This window comes from Labrus bergylta, chromosome 6, assembly GCF_963930695.1.
Source record: "Labrus bergylta chromosome 6, fLabBer1.1, whole genome shotgun sequence".
Lineage (NCBI taxonomy): Eukaryota > Metazoa > Chordata > Actinopteri > Labriformes > Labridae > Labrus > Labrus bergylta.
The window spans coordinates 28,572,155-28,593,005 of NC_089200.1; the positions used below are offsets into that span (position 1 = coordinate 28,572,155).

Genomic DNA, 20,851 nt, shown 5'->3' on the forward strand with positions numbered 1-20,851 from the left:
CTGTCTGTTACAGCGGTTTAAAGACAGCTAATGATCAGAACCATAGAATCATTTACACAGTTTAAGAGTCATTCAAACCTTTATGGTGATCTCATTTATCAGGGGCCAGATACCTAAAGATCCTTTCTGTATGTTGAACTCACTTTGCAGTAGGTAATGTGGCTTCTAAGGGCACACTCTCACTAGCAGAGTTGTCCCGTACCGTGCTGAAGCACGATTGCCCCCCCATTACCCCGCTGGCCTGCACTCACACTGCTCCAGGACAAACCGGGCCTGAGCACCGTTAACTCTCGTACACAACGTTGTAATACAGCACATGCATAGCTTTATGTTATTATGAAGCATGCTCAGTTTACAAGACAGGTGGAGAACAGAACAGAGAACATCTACTTTACTGACTTTGAGGCTTATTTTGAGTCATGTTAGTCAGATACAAACAGACCACTCCAGATTTCTCCATAATAAAGGCTGTCAACGTTGTTTACCTGCGTGCTTGTGCATGAACTGTACCGTGCCAAACCACACATGGGCAAGGAAGTGAACCGTGTCTGATTACGGTACAAAGCGCTCACACTGGTCAAACTGGACTTTAGAGATGAAGCATGCTTAGGCACGGTACGAATTGCCAGTGTGATTGCGCCCCTATAATTGTTCTTATAACGGTGTTGTGATTGTTTGGTGTTTTGTCGTATGGGTTCTTTTGCTGTAATGTTCTTCTGTGTTTTGGTTCTTTTGCTGAATATACTTCCGCTGTAAGCCAAAGCACTTTGTAAACCTGTGTTTGTAAAGGTGCTATATAAATAAAGTTATCATTATTGTTATTATAGTAAGGCCTCAACTGACGCAGAGTAACATCCATCTACTCTTCATTAGGTTAAAATTTCTTCATGTACCTTGATGATGTCATAAAGTTAAATTAAAGTTTGATCACAGTTTTATTTCATGAACTTTTACCCAAGACTTAACTCCGCCTTTTCCTGATCACACTTACTTTGAATCACTGTGAATTTGCACGATTTCCCTGAGATTAAACGGTCTCCCGGTCTCCATCGTGGAGTTCGATTCCACCGACACTCGTCTCTTAAAAGGCTCCCAAATACTCTGAGCCTCCAGGTAGGCTGTGGCGATGACCAACAGAAACATGGAGCTGAAGAGACAACAAACAAACAAATGTCAGTATGGTGGAGATTTCCTTTTATAAAATACTTTAGTGTATTGTTTAAACTGCTCACCTCATAATGAGAGACACTATGATGTAGAGCTCCAGCTCCCAGCTCGGTCTGGGCAGGGTCTCTGCACATGTGGCTAACATGTGGTAGGGCAACGAGGCGTTCAGGACAAACACGAACTCGGAGCCTCCGCATGTCACCAATTTCAGCTCCCGGATCACTCGAGACGAAGTGAAGTCGGGTGTAAACCTGGAGGGCAGAGGAAGGATATGTCAAAGTTTAAATAATATTCTCACTACAGAAACAATCGTCTTTTTTATCTGCAGCTTAAATCAACCTTTAGTCTATTTAAGTTTCCACAAAGTAGGACTTTTATTAAAGCCAGAAGACATAAGGGATGTCTAAATGGAAGACCTGTGAAGTATCTGTGAGACCATGACGATATTCAATGTTAAATAATCTAACAGAGAATGTGAGGTTAATGTCAAATTCAGACTGACAAACTAATGTGGAATAAAAAAATCCCTGAGGTGATGCATTAAGGACAAATGTTTGAGAAAAGCCCCCCCCGATGCTTTCATTCTCAAAATACAAACCACAGGAACAGGAGGACAGGGGAAGCAAACACCTCGAGACTTTAAACAAGAACCAGTTGATGCTCCTCATAAGATATAAAGATATTTAACATACAATAAAGTGAACTTTGGATTTTTACTTTCAGAAAAGATGCAGAACTTGCACATCTGCACTTAACAGAAGTTGCCATGTCGACATTATTTGCTAGTTTACGACAGGTGAGCTAATCAAAAATCTGAAGACTAATTAGTGTGGTAGGGTGTGTCACGTTGAAGACCTCGACAGGTGTTTATCTTATTAAGGTGATTAGATCTCTGCTCAGCTTAGAGGTGAGCTCTGCTGGGAGTAAACTTTATTGCAGCAGAGATTATAACACGTGACAATATTAGTGTGAAGTACGACAACAGCATGAGAAGAAGAGGTTTGAGAAGAAATCGCTGTTTAGATGATCTCTAGTAGTTTCTACAATAATCATCTGAATAATCCAGAAAATCATGAAAGGGTCCGATCTGGTAGGTGGAAATCCCAAAAAATAGAGTACTTGGTACTAGGGCTGCACAATAAATCGCAATGGCATCGTCACAATACGATCTTAATTTATCGCAATAGATGAAAATGAAATTTGGATATTAAAAAGAAGAAATTATTTCTTACTCCATACGTGAACATTGTACCTGTTTGAAGGAGGCTCAGGTAACAACATGTTGATGCAGCCTGTTGCAGCTCCAGCTAACTATCAGCTACCCTCACATTGATTGAAGCCTGTTGAGCAGTTTAAAAAGAAGTGGCTTTTTTTGGTTCTGGAGGGACTTGTTGCAAACTGTTTCATGTAGTGGGCTGTGTGTTGTGTTTTCCTCTCTCGCTCCCTCTCTCTCCTGCTCTCCAGGTGCTGCTCGCCCTACTCTCCACTGGTGAGGCCTTGATGATTGAGCTCAGCTGTTTCAGGTTGAGAGTCAAGGCCCATCGCAGAAGGGCAGGGGGTCACCTGTGATCATGTGTGGAGGATCAGGAACAAGGCTGTGTTAACTCCTCTAGAGGAAGGAGATGTTTTTTCACTTGGTGCCCTAGTTTCTGTCGTTAACTGTAATTTTGTGTTAGTGTTTAAACTTCTGAACAAAATTGGCTTCAACTTATTCTTAGTTTTTTTTAAAGAAATGTGTTATTTGTTAACTTATTCCTGTTTTCTTTATTTGTTGTTCCTCTAGTCCCCTCGTAACCGGGAAACGTAAAAAAATGAAGAACAGCACATTAAAAAACAGCAATAAAAGCTGAGTTATAGATACTCTTTAATATTTGTTGATTTACTGCACTTCATTTAATTGCATTAGCGAAAATATCGAACTACGTAATCACACATCGTACAATTTCTAATATGATGCAGGTTTAGTAAGCACATTAAGCATACTGCATTTATCTGGTTTAATACTGCTGTATTTTTCATAACGCAATATTTCAGAGAGGAGATTCCAAATGTTTTTTTACAATATTGTTCAGCCATTCTTGGTACCAAAAGAAGTACGTTAAGTCATATTTAATCCAGCTGCACCATGTCGAGTAAACACAACCATGAACATACAGCCAGCACACTTTTTTTTTTTTTTTTTTTCCATTTCACTTTAACTTTTAGTATTGGGGTACTTATGCCTTTTATGCACACGGTTAGTTTGAGTTTTGAGTAAAGAGAAGAAAAACAGACTCCTTTTTAGGGGTTAACTTGAACTTTAGGTGATGGATAAAAAAAAATGAGAGCAGAAGAGGCTGCAGAGAGACAGAGAGCCAATTCATCGTCTCACTGAAGCCTTACTCAGCCAGAGAGGCTGAAGAGTATAAATAGAGCCTGTGGTTGATGGGGAGTACACACACACACTCTGAAGGGCCATGCAGTGTCTATCTTCTCATGTTGATCTCAGGCCATATTACAGAACATTTTATAACTTGCAGAGCTCATCTTTATTGTTTGCTCGCGATGAGATAAAAGGTGCAGGTTCTTATTTTAGGAGGAAGGCCATTACAGATGAACAACTCTCAAGTCAGGGGTCCTATTCAAGCTGCTCAATAAATTGCATTTCAGAGGGACTCCGTATGTTGCATTATTACTTGAGTCAGGACAATTCTGTCAAAAGGAGATGAAAACAAAAACCTCAAATGAAGAGAAACAGGATTGTGCACTTACAGGATTATGAGGTCTTTTGAAGCGTTTGGCTTTAGTGCAAATTCTTGACAGTTGAGAACTTTGAATCCGTATCCTTCACACGCCTGTCCGTTGATTTCGGCTGATTTGATGGTGATCGGGAGCAGGCCTGTGTTCTCCACTCTGAAGGTCTTCTTCAGGGTGAAGTTTGGCTCCTTGACTTTAGTCTCTGAAAGACATAAAAGAATCAATGAAGAACGAATGCACATTCATGAATGACACACTCTTTTTCTGTCTCATTGCCCTTTTCATGGCTTATCTCGTATACTTTTATTTCTTATACTCAAACTTCTTGGGGGAACAGAATATTAAATGTTGCCACTCTGTGTCGAACACAGAAAAAAACTGCCCAAATTCTCCTGGTGTGCTGAAATAGTCTGAGCTTGCAGCAGCTTTTCACAGGAATTAGTCAAATTCTAAACATGGGAATGCAAGTCATAGAATAACAGAACGCAGAAGTGTTCAAGACCAGTCAGAAGTGCTGTGAGATCAGCATTCTTTCCCTTAGGGTTAAAAAAAACAAAACATAACCTGTTTTGAGTGTGCCTGTTAACACCATAGACTGTAAAATATTAATGTGACATCATCCATCTGTTACTGCAGCGGGCTCCGGAGGCTAATAAGAGGCAGTCGCCATGATGGAAAACCTGTCTCAGCTTAACTTTCAGTCAACTTAACGAAAGGCTGAGATCTGGACCTAAGGAGGGTCTTAAGCCTCTTGACAAAACCATTACCCACCTGTCAATCAGGTCAGCTACATGCCTATCAATAGATAACAGGTATCGTTCATTAAATCAAAACGGATGAATTCTTTACAAAAAATTCCCCCTCTATACTTTGTATGTTACTGAGGACAATAACTTATCAGACCAAAATTGTTTTATTGCACCAGGCTGTAAAAACATCTTTGAATGGGGTGTGTATGTGACTTCCGAGGCACTTGGAGAAGCCTCTAGTGGACACTAAGAACTGCAGGTTTTTGCACTTCCAAATTGGTTTCATTTTCAACACAGGAGGTTGCAACTTGATTAACAGCAGTTCATGTACACCCAAGGTTGTAGATTAACTTTCCTGCAATATATGATATTTTCAGTGATGTTAATGTGGACAAAGATGAGTTTTGAAACCAGGCTGACGCTTTCATCTCAGAGACCGTTTTCATACACCTGAAGTGGTGAATGCAGGTGGCGAAAACGTTCACACTGATCTGAACGGCAGTGATGCATACTCACTGTCTGTGCAGTCTTTCAGCAGAGCCTCGGTCATCTTGAACCTCAACGAGCTGCCTTGTCCCGGAGGCTTCCCTGCAACTTTCAGGCTCTCCGTCGTACCTCGGCCGTGAAGTAAGATTGTGTCAATCACAGTCAGATTGTTCCTAAACAGATTCCAGATAAGGCACACGGAGTTAGAACAGAGACACATACTCATTGAAGGAAGTGTTGGATGTTTAATAACCCATATTACCTGACTATAAGGAGGGAGGAGACACTGTGGTTGCTGATGGGAGTGAACCTCACGCTGAACGTTTTGACCTCTCCGGGCAGCAGGAGGAGGTTGTACACAAAGGGTCGGATTGATCCCTCTACGAAGCCCGTGCTGCTCTTCATTACAGACGTCTGCCACACAAACAGAGAGCCTGTTACAGACAAACAGCTTCCACATGCTGCCCTGTGATTAAATATGCAGTTACACGCTGAACTGCTGATTCTCTCATTCTAGGATAATAGTGAACTTGAAGCGCTCACTTGATTTCTGTGAACCTGAAATTCCAAGGTGTTGGTATCGATGTTGATGTTGGATAAATTTCCTAAAGGAAACCTGGAAAATAGATTTAAATTCCAGTCAGATTGAGATAAGGAGATAAAGACTCAGAATATGCTGCAGCTGTGTAGATTTCTCACCTGTCCGCTAACTTTCCAGAAAACACTGAAGGGTTTGGTAAAAGAGCCAGCGGGAGAACTTGGACATAGACGAGGACGTCTGCAGGGTTTTGCAGAATCACCTCCTCATCCTGCAGAAGAGATACAGGAGGGTTTTCAAACACCCAACTTTAAGAGCATCTTTAAAAATTCTTGTGTGTGTTATTGCACATGGAGCAACAAGGAGGAGGATTGTTTGTACTCACAGAGGAGCTGTTTGTGTTGGTCAGGGGGAATGTAATGCGCTGCGAGGAGTTCACCAGAGAGGGCCAGGACAAGTGCGCCGTTATTTTAGCCTGTACGTTTTTTTGAAGGTCTGTGTTGACTTCAAAGACGGCTTCAACCCTTTGGTGAGAAAAAACAAAACAGCTTGTTATTTTCTGTCAATAGCAGTTAAATTTAATTTAACAGTAAAAGCAGCAGTGACATGCCCCAAGTCACGGACATGTTCTTTACTGGAGGGGGAAAAGAGGAGGGTAAAGAGGGGGGTAAAGAGGGGCAGAGAAACATGAAAAACAATCAAATCATTTGATTAAATGATGATCAAACATATAAATGGTGTGTTTTTATTTCCAGCAGCACAATGACTGAGGCGTAAAAAAGTCTTGGATCACCTTGGTCTTTAACTCACAACCTTTGAAGACACAATCAAATATAAAACTAGTGTCAAATATTCAGCTATAACGACTAGTTAAGGGGCGTTTGTGTCTAGCATCAAGGCAAAATGATAAGTCTACAATTCTTTTAATGTCTTGCAAAGATATATTTTTCTGTGACGATGTAGTGCAGCAGGTTTGGTGTCAATTGAGAAAAATTGTGGGAGGAAAAAGGTTGACATAGTTCTCATTTTTTAGAAACACGAAGTGAAGGACTTCATTATTCCTGTCAGCTCGAAGCTCTCAACTTTTTGGCTCTACTAGTGTGCTGGAAGTTGTTGTGCGTTTAACTGCTTTGACTTTATGAAAATTTATGAACTTTATGAAAAAGTTTTAAAACTTCTATTGGTTGCTGCAGAGCTTCTGTCAAGGGTTTTATACCCGACAAACTTATCGGATGACTGCTCAACAAGAGCCTGTTTCTCCTTTCTGCTGTCACATCACTGAATGTTGCAAAGAGATGAAAAGGAAGGAGAAAAAACAGCCATGAGCCTCAGCAGAGTAACAATCCACTTTAAGAATATTACTTGTGTCCTGATCGCTCTTTCAGATCTCTCCATCGTCTGAGTAGTTTCTGGTGAAGGTCGACATCAGCGTCCCAGATATCCTCCTGTAACACAAGCCCGTGAGGCTTCGACTCCGCTGTGAAAACAACAAAACGATTGTTTGTTACTCTTGGATGTGAGATTTTCATGTTACAGATACTTAAAAATAGATAATAATAATAAAATAAAATAAATTAAATCGCAATTAATCGCTGAATTTCGATAGTTAATCAAGATAAATCCCGTTTTTTAATCACATTTGAAGTTACAATATTTTGGACTTGGATTTTTGAACTGTCCTCAGCTAAGGGTACTTTACTTCCTGTTTGCTTATGAACCTGCTTTTATTTTGAAAGTTACATTAGAACTTCCAGTATATCAAAGGTTAACGATATAGACTTATACCACAGAAAATGGAACTAATTCAAAGTTAATGAAAATTGCCAAAGATGAGAGTAAAAACATTAAAATGTTTGGTGTCATAAGGTGGATATTATTTTTGGTGGCGTACCTACGTTGCACCTAAAGGTAAAAAATGGCAAACTATAAATGCGTTTCCAAAAAAATTAACGCGCTACTTTCGGACCTTAATCACGTCGCTAACACTGACAGCCCTACTTCAAAATAAAACTTACATTTAAGCACAAACGGCAGCCCGACATAACAGTGATCACCACACTGCAAACTGGCGTCAAAATAAATATTTGCCACCTGAAAAAAAATGAAAGAAAAAAAAATAAGTTTCATGTTTGTAAGGAGGTGTGTAGGTCATTGAAATCTGCACGGTGAGATGAGAGGCTACCTTAGATTTACGTCTGGGTTCCAGCTCGTCTTTGTTGTTTCGGAGCCGTTTGTAATAAAAACGGATATCTTCTGTAAGTGAGCGGATCTGCTGGAGCCTCACTTTCTGTGTAAAAGAGCTCTGTATGCTGAAGCTTTGATGAACAACTTTCCCCTAAAGAAAAAGAAAACACACATACACAGACGTGTCAGGAGCTGTAACACCTCAGGCTATCTACAGAAAAGTATGCTCCTCTGCATGTGTCACACTCTTAGCCTCAGAACAGGTGTGACATCTTAACACATATACGTCTGCCTCTTACTCACTGGAAATGAAGATGGAAGAACTATATGTTTTGGAGAGCTGTTCAGCGTGCCCACTGCGATGAGAGCTTTCACTGGGATGGTTAATATCTGAGGGAAAAGAAGAAAAAAGAACAATCATGGCAGCATGAGACTGGGAGCTAGCTGTGCTGAAACTTGAGCGGGTTACCTACCTCGTAATCTGTGGTTATGTGTATGGCTCCATCATACGTTCCCTCCAGCGCCTTGGCCACAAGTGTCACTCTGAATACAGCGTAATAGCCAGATGCTAATATCACCTTTGTAGAGACGAAAACATGTGTTAGTACTGTATTTATGTTGTTAGAATACAGTTGATCAACATAACAAAAGCTGGTCAACATAAAGCTTCATGTTTTTGAAGCTTGAACATTTGAGGTTTTTGTCTTTGCTGAGTAAATGTAAGAAGGTCAGTAGGTGCACCACACGGCCTACTGGTTATGCTACATGCCCCATCTAATAACCCATCTACAGTTCTCATCACAGCGGCCGTGGGTTCGAGTCTGATTCAGCCCTTTACTGCATGTCACTCTTGCTCTTTCCTCCCAACCTTTCCTGTCTCTGTTCAAATGTTCTATCAAATAAAAAGGTTAAAAAAAAATACCAGCAAAATTCAGCAAAGAATTCCTTACAGGAGCGTTAACTTCACTAATGACTTTGAAAAAAGAGTATATTTTTTTCCTGTTTTGAAGCACATTTCTTTTTCACCCATCATTTAGACCAGTAAAACCGGTAGGATTAAGAGAAGAACCTTATTGGTTCTCCTGTGTAAATTCTCAGCAATGATTGGCTTTTGTAATTGAAATTTTGAGGACCAAGTTAGAGAATCACTTTACCAATAAAACCTTTTCTTTTCAAAAAATGAGCACATCACATGGGCACATTAGTGAAATGACTTCACATAGATTGACTACGACAGGTAACGCTGTACATGTACTCTCATGATCATTAAATTGAAGCAATCAGTTTTAAAGTCTTACTGTTTTGTGCTGGGAGGCTGACGTGTTCTGCAGCTCTCTCATGCGATTCAGAGCCACTGTTGTGTTTCCTCTCTCCGTCTTCAGCAGCTCCATGGAGAGACTGTCCCCTGTTACCAGCCAGGACTTGATCTCCAGCTAAAGGACAGAAACAGAAGGCAGTTTGAGAAGGAGACTAAGTTTAATACTTGATGACTGGTGGTGTTTTACAATATGTTTACAATATCTGCATCAATTACTACCGTGGAAAAGAACAGTATAAGTAAGCACAAAGCCTTTCATTGCGTATAAAAAACATTCATACGCGTAAGTGAACATGTTTAAAAATGATCATATAAAAAGGTTTTACACTGAAGGGTCTACTCAGAAGTTAACAGGAAATACAATCATACAGAAAGTGCCCAGACAAATCTTACTTTCCATCACAGTGTCAACATGCAGCAGTGTACTGTGTGCTCTCACCTCTATGGGATTACTGTTGACCACCACAAATATGATGCTGCTGGTGTCTGTTGCACTGCGAACACCAAAGTCCAGCAGGTTTTCTTTCAGACTGGGCGGCAGGACGAGAGGCTATTTACACAGAAAGACAAAAAAAAAAAAAACTAAATTACACACATTTACTCATCACACAGTTTAAAATTTACTCTGACCTAAAAAAAAGAAAAAATGCCATATTTTGAAAAATTTAGTTAAGGGGGATTTCCTGTATTTTATATCAGAGGCCTTTTTTGCATAGAGATGAAATGCCTGCTACACTATCATTATGAAGGAACTAAACAATCAAAGTTTATCCACTAAAAATGTTTGTTTCTTTGTTTCCACTGGCATTTCAGATTGTTATTCCAAGAGTCTTCTTCATAACTGAAGGGGTCCCAACAGTGATGAGACCTTTTCAAAAGAAGCTACAATGATTTACTTTAAATAAGCAAATAAGAAACAACCATCGTTCTCTCTCCGTGTCATTTGATCTTGCAGAACACGGATGTTTTTGATCTGCCGCTGACAAGATCTGTTTAGCTTTGATGAAACAACAACATTTGTCTCTTGTTTTGTTATTTCTTCAAATAAAAAAATATCTACATATATCCTTTGTATCTCCATACAGCTGAAGTAGGGCAGTATGATTGTTGGTCCGTATCGCCCAGCCCTGTGTGTAACCAATGTATGAAATGTAGTTTTGTGTGTCTCTGTTATAGAAACGATTATCTTCAGTGTGAAAGAAAGAAAAGTGTGCAAACGAACAGAAGACTCATGTGAGATGTTTTTGTTGTGCTGTTCTGTTTTGTTTCTCGGTTGTGTCACAATAAATATAATAGTGAAACTTGAACAGGTATAATTGGTCTCCTTTCCTGGAGTTGTAAAGTTACAGGTGGCGCAGTGGTTAGTGCGCGCACCCCATGTATGGAGGCTGTCGTCTCAAGTGGGCGGCTCGGTGTCACATCCCACCTGTGGCTTGTCATGTCATTCCTCACTCTCTCTCCCTGATTTCCAACTCTATCCACGGTCCTATCTATCCATTAAAGGCACAAAAAGCCCAAAAAAGAAAAATCTTAAAAAAAATAAATAAATAAAAAAACGTGTCAGGACTTTGAAAACTATGTCTTAAATTAGCAACTACTACTCAATTAGGAAAATCTTAAAATGAAGGGACTAAAGCCTATTTAACGGGCCCTGCAGTTTGCATGAAACCTTCACTCAGTTTCAGCAGTCAATGCTCTCTGTGTGTGTAGACTGCATTAAGACTGCAGGCTGTCAGTGTATCGATTCATTTGCTCTTTGTGCAGTACCACCTTTAAAGTAAATAAAAGGCCTATTTATAAAGAATATATTTCTTCCAAAAATATCAACGTGTGCATCGATTGTGTACCTCCAGGAAGCCTGTGTAGGCCCTGACAGGCAGGTGAAACTTTGAAGCGTTGGTGATGAGCAGGATGTTGCTGTCTATGTGAATGGAGGGTCGGACTGGCCGGAAGAGGAGGGAGAAGATGTAGCGTGACTCGTGTGGGGGGATAACGATCGGTGCGCTGAAGTTCTGCACCTGAAACAGAGAGAGAGAAACAGCTCTGTTATGTTGAGCGACATTTAAAACAGCCGTCGTGCGCTTTCATGGACCGCTCTGCAGACGCTCACATTAAACATGGTTTTGGCTTCTTCTGGCAGCGACACATTGTGTATGCAGATAGCGAAGCTGAAGGCGTTTGTGAGGAAGATGGGTCTGTCCACGGGGTCGACTGGGCTGTCCCTGATGTGGAACAGCGTGGCTGTGTGGTCAAAGCCCAGGTAGCTGCAAGAGTGGATTAAAGAGGAAACACTTATAGAAGCATTATTCTCTTATGTAAAATACATCGCCCACGCTTCAATGTTTATCCATAGAGTAACTCACCCCTCTAAAACCTCCGCCTGGTACGGTATTTCAAGCTTGGAGTAAGTCTTTTCTTTCGCCTTAACTGTTATTTTTCCAGAGAACTGATACGGTCTTCTTGCTTTTGAGGCTGCAATGAAAAAAACAAAACAAGATGAAACCAGCAGATAAGTGCCCTGTGAGAGGATAAGTGGCCTCACAAGAGGAAGTTGTGCAAAACATGACCAAAAAAAAAAAAGTGTTGAACAGCAGCTGAGCAAAGACATGATGAAAACTGACCGAAGAAGAATCAAGAGACTTCATGAGAAACGGTCGATAGTTACCTGATTCCTGTAGATTTAATTTCCACCAAACTATATTTAAAGATGAAAACAACTTAAAAGGAAAGTATGAGGAAGTAGCTAAGACCAGTTGATGGCAAACAAACTGTACCTCTTGTGTTACTCTGTCGGTGTTGAAAAAGCGGGGGAAGCAGATATGATGCAAACTGTGCAGTTTAAAGTCAAACCAGAGAACCACATTGCTCTATCTTTGGCCAATTCTGATTTCCGTTTTTTTTCCCCCCATTCACATCTGGCCTGCATTTACAAACCTAAAATGTATTAAATAATCTATGAATGTATTTCTAGCTAACCAGTTAAGAGCCCGGGTTCAGAGGAAACGGTGCCTCAGAATGCAAGACTTTACACTAAATATGGATGACTGTATTTTCATTTCTTAAAGATATTTTGGACTAACTTGTGTCTGGTTCAAACCGTGACATCTTTGCAAATCTGCTGTGTCAGACTGCATCTTATTCAACTTCCTGTACCCGACAACTGACACCCTTTGCCTGCCTGAATGCAACCCGAGCAAGCGTCATGCAAACTTTCTGATCGCACAGTGTTCTATTGACGGTCCCGCCTGACACCCATGGTCACTTCTTTGACACCCATGCTCTATCATTTCCTGTTCTTTCAGATTTATTTCAGTTGAGTCTTAAGAGTTTTAAATCTAAAAAAAAGAGTAGCAAAAAGGAAAAGGAAGGTTCTGGCAGGAGTGTACTTTCTTCAACAATCACATGTAAACTCTGGCAGAACGTCCAGCTTGCAAAGATATATTTAACATTTATATCAAATGTATTTCATGTGGATGGAGAGTCCATTTTAATGCAACAGTGGAATGTATGCTTGCCCTTAGGACATAGTCTATGTGTGTGTTTTTGTCACAAATACTTATGAACACTTACCATCAAAACTAATACTTGCAACTTTGGTATATCTGCTCTCTCCTGCTTTCAGTGTGACTGCTTTGAAGTCGATTGTGACGGCTTCATTTGATGGTGTTGTACGTACACTCTGTAAAGCATAGATACATGATAAAGTTAAATAAGGGTCGACATATCTGTGTACAGATTTGTTTTAAACTTCAAAGGATACCTACTGTTATTGGCACATCTTTTGTTCCTGAATTTAAAAGGTGTAGGTTCAGCAGTTTTGGACGATCTGCAGCACAAAGAGAACAAAGATATAGAGTAAGAAAAGACGCCCAGAGAAAGAAAGAAAGACACAATGGAGCTTCTTTTGTCAGACTCGTTACCTTGTGACCGCAGTGTACCAAAGTCAAGCATCTCTGTGGAGGAGTAAATACCAGGGGCTGCAGAGAAAAAAGTAAAAACAAAACAATGTTAACCTGACAGACTTGATGGAAAGAGTATTCAAATAAATGCGAAGAAGGTAAAAACACTTCATTAAGGTTTGGTAGCACACCTGAAGTGACTTCCACCTCCACAGGGAGGATGATGAACTGGTCCTCGTTTGGAGCATTGGTTTTGATTCTGATGAAAGCCGTGTGATTGTCGACATCTCTCGACGAGAAGCTGGCTCTCATTACCCCCTTCGTCTCAAACGGAGGAATCTCCTGAAGGGCAAAGGTCAGCATGGGTAACAGTGACTCGAGTCAGACTGGCTTTATCTCCAACTATGAATAAGACTTGATTTAAACACGAAAAAAGAAAAACAAAAAACACTACAAGGTGAAACTCACCCATAATTTCCCGGTGCCTCCTTGTTGACCCGTGGGAAGCTCTAGATGTAGATCCCCACCGCTGGAGTACATCTCCACCACCTGGAGGAGGACATAATGACAGAGTGAGACCAGGAAAAGCAGGAGGCAAGACATGCATACATATATCCAAGATGGCAGACAAAGCAACAGATTCTGAAGCTTTGATGACCATTATAATTGCTTTGTGTAATTGGACATATTTTCAGTATAAACAAAAAAGTGGATACGATCATTCTGTCAAGCATAAAAGAGCAGCTTCAGTAAGTGCATGAAGATCGCCCTGTTTTCTTATCGTTCGCATGATACAAATTTCATCTCTCACCTGCGCGTTGGCAGTGAATTTTCTGAATATTATCTGCTGTGATCATACACCTTGCAGAAGTTTCACTAGGAGGCTGGCAGAAAAGAGTCCACACAAAGTCAGGGTGAAAAACTGAGGCTGTTTGTCTTCACTCATGCAGTCGACCCCCACCAAAAAATTTGGGAATTTTTCAGAAGTGCATGTGTGAACGGGTTTTTGTCACATTTTAGGCTACACCCAAACACCTTAGGTTTAGTTTCACACCAAACATCTGTGACACTCCGGTGTCAGAGCTTTAACACCGAGATTTTGGAAAACACTGCTGGCACCAAAAACTCAGAGGTAGTTTGTCTGTTTTAACAGAATCAGAGACTTTTTAACACGATGATGCAGACCTCTGCATAAAGACTTAATAATCATGACTTTTTCCTCTCCCTTAAGCCCCTTCTAAAAATCTAAACAGGGTTTTTCTACGTAGCCTTAGCCTCTCCTAGGTTCACATGGAATCTCGGCTTTGGTGATATCAAAAATGTGTCGGGTACTATCCAACTTCAATTAATGGAAAAACTAAATCATAATCATAATTATAATAGCACCAATGTAAAGTTCAATTTAGGCAAGTGGAGTGGAGCCATACATGCAGGGAAATGTTAAGCTGTACATACATTTCCAATCAATCTACCGACATGACTCAGCTCTTCCACAAAAACTAAACAAAACATGATCAAATTAAACATTTAGAAATTCAGGTCACCCCGAGTTACCTGCAGTGGTTCACTGTAAGGGTTGTGGATGTGTATAAGAGGTGAGAAGCTGCTGTTTACTGGGACTCGAGCCCCGATGAAGGGTCGCAGTCTGTAGGGGTTTGGGATACCGACCCCAAAAACCTTCAGGACAGACAGGTAAAAGGCAAAGTCAGTCACATGTCTCCTTGGACTGATCACTTATATATGAGGTCGAGTTTGAATCATTACCTGGTATGTAAACACTCCATGATGTGATGTATTAATAAATAAAGTGTTTTCTACATTCCCAACTACTCGAGCGAGAAACACCACGTCGAACGATGTGTTTCCTCCAGGTGGAATTATCTGTTCAAATGGAAAGAAGAAGTGACGTTAATCTCTACTGCAGTACAACACACACGGCACAATACAGCTTCTCAGAGTTCTTCACACTGACCCCGGAACAGCTGGGCTAATAACCCGAGTGATCCCCACACTCACTTCCACAACACCTGACCTCAAAGGTTCAGCGCTATGAAAACATTACAGCTACCCTCTAACTTTTGCATTTCGGTGACGACTGCTCTGTGGTTTTTGAATCACCGTGAGCCGAGTTCTTTCCGGTCCATCTACAGTTAGGTTGTCACGATACCAGAATCTTAAAGTTTGAGACAACACTAATAAAAATCAACAGTAACGATACCACATCAACAAAAGTAGTAGTCATAGGCACTCATTGCTGGGTAATGTCTTTTTATTTTTATTTAACAAATCGCTGATAAACTCTTGCACACTGAACACTACTATCTATATTGCACAGAATACATTGGCAACGTTTTGGAACCGAACGGTTGCCAATGTAAATTGTACAATGTAGTGAGTATGACCTCCTCTGCTCTCTTTCTGGTTGTAACAGACTCCAACTTTTGCATCTCTCAGAGACTCAAAAAAGGTTTGAGAAACATCTGTATTTGCCGACCTATGAATGTGAAAAAAACACCGCTGCTCTCTCTCTTTCACAACAGCCTTTGATTAAATATGAAGATCTGTAGTTTTCTTAAAGCTTTGGTAGATTACCCTTGCTCATTGAAACAAGTAGAGCCCGACCGATACATCGGCCAGGCGATAATATCGGCCGATATTAGCATAGTCTGTGATGATCGGTATTGGCTAATTTAATCACAGATATGCGTCGGTATTTTAGATTTATTTACCAGTCAAATAGCATTTTACTTGAGTATCTTTGAATTACACAAGCAGTTCACTCACTGGCTGTCACCAGCAGAGTGTGTTATATGGATTACAACAAGCATCGTCTCCACCCAGAGTGTCAAGTGGAGATGCACGTACATGAGCAGTTACTTTCCAGTTGAGTGATCATCTTGTCTGTGTTCTACTTTATATCTTTTCCACGTTTTTGATAACTGCTTTTAAGGGATCAACTCAATAAATGTGTATATCTGAATCTATCTAGCTCTACAGATCTAACAGATCTCAGAGAGATATTGGCTGATTTATCTACATCAGAGTGTGTTTCTCCCCAATATCGATGTAGGCCCCAAAAAAGAATCATATCGGTCGGGGCCTAGTAACAACTCAGACTGTAACATTTTAAAACACATGGTATTGAAAAGTATAAAACTGTTGACTTCCTGAGTTTATAATAACATGGACATGAACAGAACAAGCTGTTGGATATCATGTACTTAAACTTCATGTACAGTATCTTCTCATGCGACAAAACAGAAAGAGAACAGAACAGATCATTCTGTCATCTTTTCTGGTGCCGAACGTTAAGAGAGAGACAAACATGCAGATAGTGAAAGGACCAAAAGAGCAGAGACAAGAAAAGATGTGAAACATCCACGTCACTGTTTGAGAGACAGGCAGGGTGGTACAGGAAATACAGCCTCTAACGTGTGCGTTATTCATTGGTGAGTGTGATTCGTCACTCTGGAACCTTCTTTACATATCCTGTTTTCATGAACACTTCAAACACGCTACTTCCTCTTTCTTTGCATGTTGTATGTGTAGGAAAATAATTTGAGTTTGAATTTGGTTCTTGACATACAGTATGTCATGCACTTACATTTAGCTTTCTGTACCTTTAATCATTTAGTTTGGCTCATTAATCCTCTGCCTCTAAATTAAAAAAAACTAATTCAACTCTCTGAACATCCAAGTACACATCCCTCTTTTTAAAATGTAGAAAGTTCTTGAGTATACAGGATGAAAACATTTAAACGGGGATATTTAGAATGGAAAGGGTTTCAAAAAAAGCTGCAACTACTCGCTGCAGACCCGTCACACTTTCTGACACCAGAATCTGTCAAATGTTCTTAAACCATCATGTAAATAAAGAATTGGAAAAAAGTATTGCTTCCATTATTATCGTAGTAACTGCAGCGAAAAAAAAGATTCATAACACCAATAAAAAATATCTCTGTAGCTTTAAATCTACTGAATAACACAATCTTTAATTTCCTAGTTTGATATCAAACAGTTTGCATCTGTACTACAAAGAGCTACATGCTAACTTTAATTGATACGCTATTACATTACTGCTCAAAGCAAATCTGTAAAAGCCAAACTTTTATTCTATTTAGTCAAGACGGGAGGGGCAGCTGCTGCTTCTGATCACCTCGTATCAAAACAGAAGTAAAAACAATCAGAGCAGATTGATATTTGAACAGAGCGATAAAGACAGTCAGAGCTGGGAAAAAAAGGGACTTTCTCAAGAAGAGTCATGAGACTAAAACAGTTAATTTGAATGTTATTAATGTGTCATGGCTTCCCTATGTGTCTGTGGCTTCTATTGTTAGAAAGTGTTGAAACACAGCGTGCACATTGAAGACTTAGGTTATTTACACAACAACACAGAGTCCAGGTTTTTTTTTCTGTCCCGTGCTGAATGTTGAGTAACAAACCAAATAATCCAAATCTGATCAAGAACACATTCATTATATTACACAGAGGTGTGTGTCCATAATAATGTTACTTACCTCAAGAACAACAAAGCAAAAATCTGCTGCTTTAATTTAGTCTGAAGCACCTTTAGCCCAAAGCCATTTTGATAATAGTTGTCGGGTTAAAGCATGATAGTGACATCTTTCATTCAAATGTGGGTCAAAGATCTTCTTCATAATCTAAGATGGTGTCTTTGAAAACACTAAAGCCTGCAACAGGATCTGCAAGCTGAGGCCGTGTTCACCTGTGGTTCTTTATGACTGCAAGTTTCTTTTTTTTTTTTAAATTTTTCCCAATGAGGAGAGAGCATTTGCAGCAGTATGCGGCCACCAGTAGAAAAGGCGCAGCACCCAAAATCCACTTTTTATGCGCTGGGGTTACTGCCCTTTGTGATGTCACAAAGGGAACATCTCACAGAGAGGATGGACTTTTCAAATAATTGGAGGGTTTGTACACAGACAAGATATGAGACACATATTAGTGTTAGAAAAACATTGTGAAGTGTATTTCGCATAAAATGTGACCTTTAATGCATCAATGGCTTCAGCTCTTAATGATTGTTTCCAACTTCATTGAAAGCTAGCCGGTGCTGAGCGTAATCACAGATTGATAGGAGGTTCGTTTCAGGCCCCTTTTCTAAAGAACTGTTGGAGACTACAGTTCCCAGAGATCTCTGCGCTGATCAGATGTCAAAAAGACGCGATGTGACCTGCATCAGAACATTGCATTGAACCGTTGTGTCTACATTCTGCTGTTTCATAGTTTCCTGTCGACAATTGAAGAAGGTCCAAGAGTCTTAAGATCAGAAAACAAACTCCACCCGAGGGACAGGAGGAGGAAACACCACTGCTTCTCTGCTGTTTACAGATTATGCAATTAAGTTGTCACACTGATTTGTCAAAGCTTGAGGAAACACATAATGCTCAAATAAAGTAGTCCGATCAAAACACAGCCAATAGAGTAGCTTGTAAAATAACAGGATCATCTGCATTCCTAAATGTGTTATGAGACAACCATTATATTTAATAGGAACAACATCAGAACAACAACAGAACAGTGATTTTAAAGGGATTTACACTTACCCTATTCTGGAAAAAGGACGCGTGAAAATGTGCTGTTGTTGCTGATATTGATATCAAACTAATTTCTTCTGAGCTAGGATTGTGTAAATAAACTTTCTCCATTTTTGGCATTCCAACAGGCCTGTGAGGAAGAAGAAAAGAAACCTTTGTAACAGCAAGTAAGCAACAACACACCAACAAACTGTGAAATGAAATATGGACCAAATATGTGAACACAGACAAAAATAAGGAATAAAGAATATTCACAAATGTGATATAGAATTAAAAAGTGGATGAAGACAAATAAAAAAAGAGTCAACAACAAGATCAAAGGAGAATTGAACTGTAAAGATAGAAGAGTAGGGTTAGGTATCTAAACATGTGAGATCCCAGGATTAGGTTTCTTAGACTTTTCGGTTCCTAACAGCACCGTAAAACGTTCAGGGTTTGAAAATAAAGAAATTATGCATTCATTTCAGCCCTTAATTAACCACGTTAACCAGTTCATGTTTAAAGCCCTCATCATGTGTAAAGCAGTGCAACTATTATTTTGTGAGGACAGGTTGGAGGCGGATCGGAAACACAACCCCCCTTCGTCTAATCACTTAATTCTAGCCAGGTTCAATGGTGATTGTTTGCTGATTGATTGCTAATTTTGTATTTTTTTAAATATTCTTTATTTTTTTTAACCTCTAAATTATATTGGAACGAGGATCAAGGTTTGATAAGAACAATAAAAACTCCTTTCAAACAGCAGACATAACCTTCCTGTGTCCCTACATGGTCATTAATTGAGCTCTTTACAGCTCTGGGTCACCACTTCGGTTTAATGTAAAACAACAATACATGTGGCTTTGCATGTTATGACCCGTTAATCACTTATACAGCACTTTTTATTACAACTAATCAAAATCCAACGCATGCCATAAACTGTTCAGATGTTCTTCCATCCAGGCAGCCTGTGGTTTCATTATTTTGAATGATGAAAATTAACTCACACAGCCCTGACACTTGGGAAAGTTATCACAACAATGAAAAAATCATGGAAGAACAAAGCAGCTTCATCAAGAAAAGAAAGACGGCTGCATTGATTTAATGTGCAAGAAATCACTCGTACCACCGTACAACCAGTGCAAAACATTTTGAGTAAAAGTAAGACAGATTATGAGAGGTACAATCGAGCTCTACGCCATCCATGTACGATTGTGCAAACATCTTTGTTACTGAAAAACTCCTCAGGATGTGCTCTGGCTTTATGCAACTGTCGGCTGTGCAAGTTTCACCCTGTTGACATCCAGTCCATTAAAACATATTCTATGGATACTAAGGGCGAATGAGACGTTGTTTTTCTCTGCTATATTATTCCCTTTAATCTTTTTGCTGCACATTTCAACCACAAAACCTTTTCCATGATTATAGACTGACTTCCCACTCCCAGTGAACAGATGTGATTTTGTACAGAGATGCACAGTTCTCAGGAGGTAAAATGTGTTAAATCAAACTTAAATACATTTTTACAGACCTTTTTATACTTAATTAGTTTGGATTATTTAGGAAAAGGAAGGAAACGAGGTGCTCTTATTTTCTTAGAGGTGGTAAACTCCAGTAAAACTCCAGGTGCTATATCTACTATTTTATGTTACTATGTTCTTATGGTTGATGTAAATATATATGCTGGCATACTTGAGCCTGCAGCCCAGTTGATGATTCATGTGGACCTCATCTTTCATCGAGTTTTGACACTTCCTCACCCTGAATAAGACCCTGTGTGGTCAACATTGGTCAGCATTATTCCTGATTGTTTTTTTTGCACAGTTAATGTCCTGATTAAATGAAGACATTTTAAGTAGCCCTGTGCCATCACTTCTTCTACGGTTTCGATTATTTTTCAAATCAACATTGAAAAAAGCTTCATCCTCCAAAAGTACATGTACTAGTGTTTGGAGAAAAGTTTCTAAAGCAGCATGTATGGTTATTCTAACAGTGAAGTTTAATGTAAACATGTTCTTATCTTACAAAGTGCATCTAATCCTCTCTCTCTCTTTCTGATTAATTCAAACTTTCTAATCCAATCCTGCTTGTGTGTCCAGTCTATTAGGGTGAGAATTTCTCAAGGTCTCCTTTTCACACCCTCCAAACATTCACAGCTGATAAGTGGATTGTTTATTGAGGAAGTAGGACAGCGAGAGGACAGGCCGAGACAGCTGCGTCTCTGGCTGTGAGTCGCTGTA

At 39.8% G+C, this 20,851-nt stretch overlaps 1 protein-coding gene and 1 long non-coding RNA gene across 2 annotated transcripts in view; one reads left to right on the top strand and one right to left on the bottom strand.

Annotated features, from left to right (window-relative positions):
* The window catches only part of tmem131 (transmembrane protein 131), a 39,010-nt gene that overhangs the window by 7,710 nt on the left and 10,449 nt on the right, over positions 1-20,851 (bottom strand). The window contains 26 exon segments of the mRNA XM_020631292.3: positions 992-1,147; positions 1,233-1,418; positions 3,919-4,105; positions 5,169-5,311; positions 5,401-5,552; positions 5,682-5,754; positions 5,838-5,947; positions 6,062-6,200; positions 7,039-7,153; positions 7,692-7,767; positions 7,859-8,011; positions 8,164-8,250; positions 8,334-8,438; positions 9,159-9,293; positions 9,618-9,728; positions 11,026-11,196; positions 11,289-11,442; positions 11,542-11,650; positions 12,749-12,857; positions 12,943-13,004; positions 13,099-13,155; positions 13,269-13,419; positions 13,546-13,626; positions 14,632-14,754; positions 14,842-14,958; positions 18,642-18,762. Of these exon segments, the coding sequence (XP_020486948.2) occupies positions 992-1,147; positions 1,233-1,418; positions 3,919-4,105; positions 5,169-5,311; positions 5,401-5,552; positions 5,682-5,754; positions 5,838-5,947; positions 6,062-6,200; positions 7,039-7,153; positions 7,692-7,767; positions 7,859-8,011; positions 8,164-8,250; positions 8,334-8,438; positions 9,159-9,293; positions 9,618-9,728; positions 11,026-11,196; positions 11,289-11,442; positions 11,542-11,650; positions 12,749-12,857; positions 12,943-13,004; positions 13,099-13,155; positions 13,269-13,419; positions 13,546-13,626; positions 14,632-14,754; positions 14,842-14,958; positions 18,642-18,762 (3,183 nt within the window).
* LOC114920218 (uncharacterized) lies at positions 1,671-3,027 on the top strand. The gene is made up of 2 exons (XR_003808529.2): positions 1,671-2,257; positions 2,632-3,027. It is a non-coding gene; the product is annotated as an uncharacterized lncRNA (long non-coding RNA).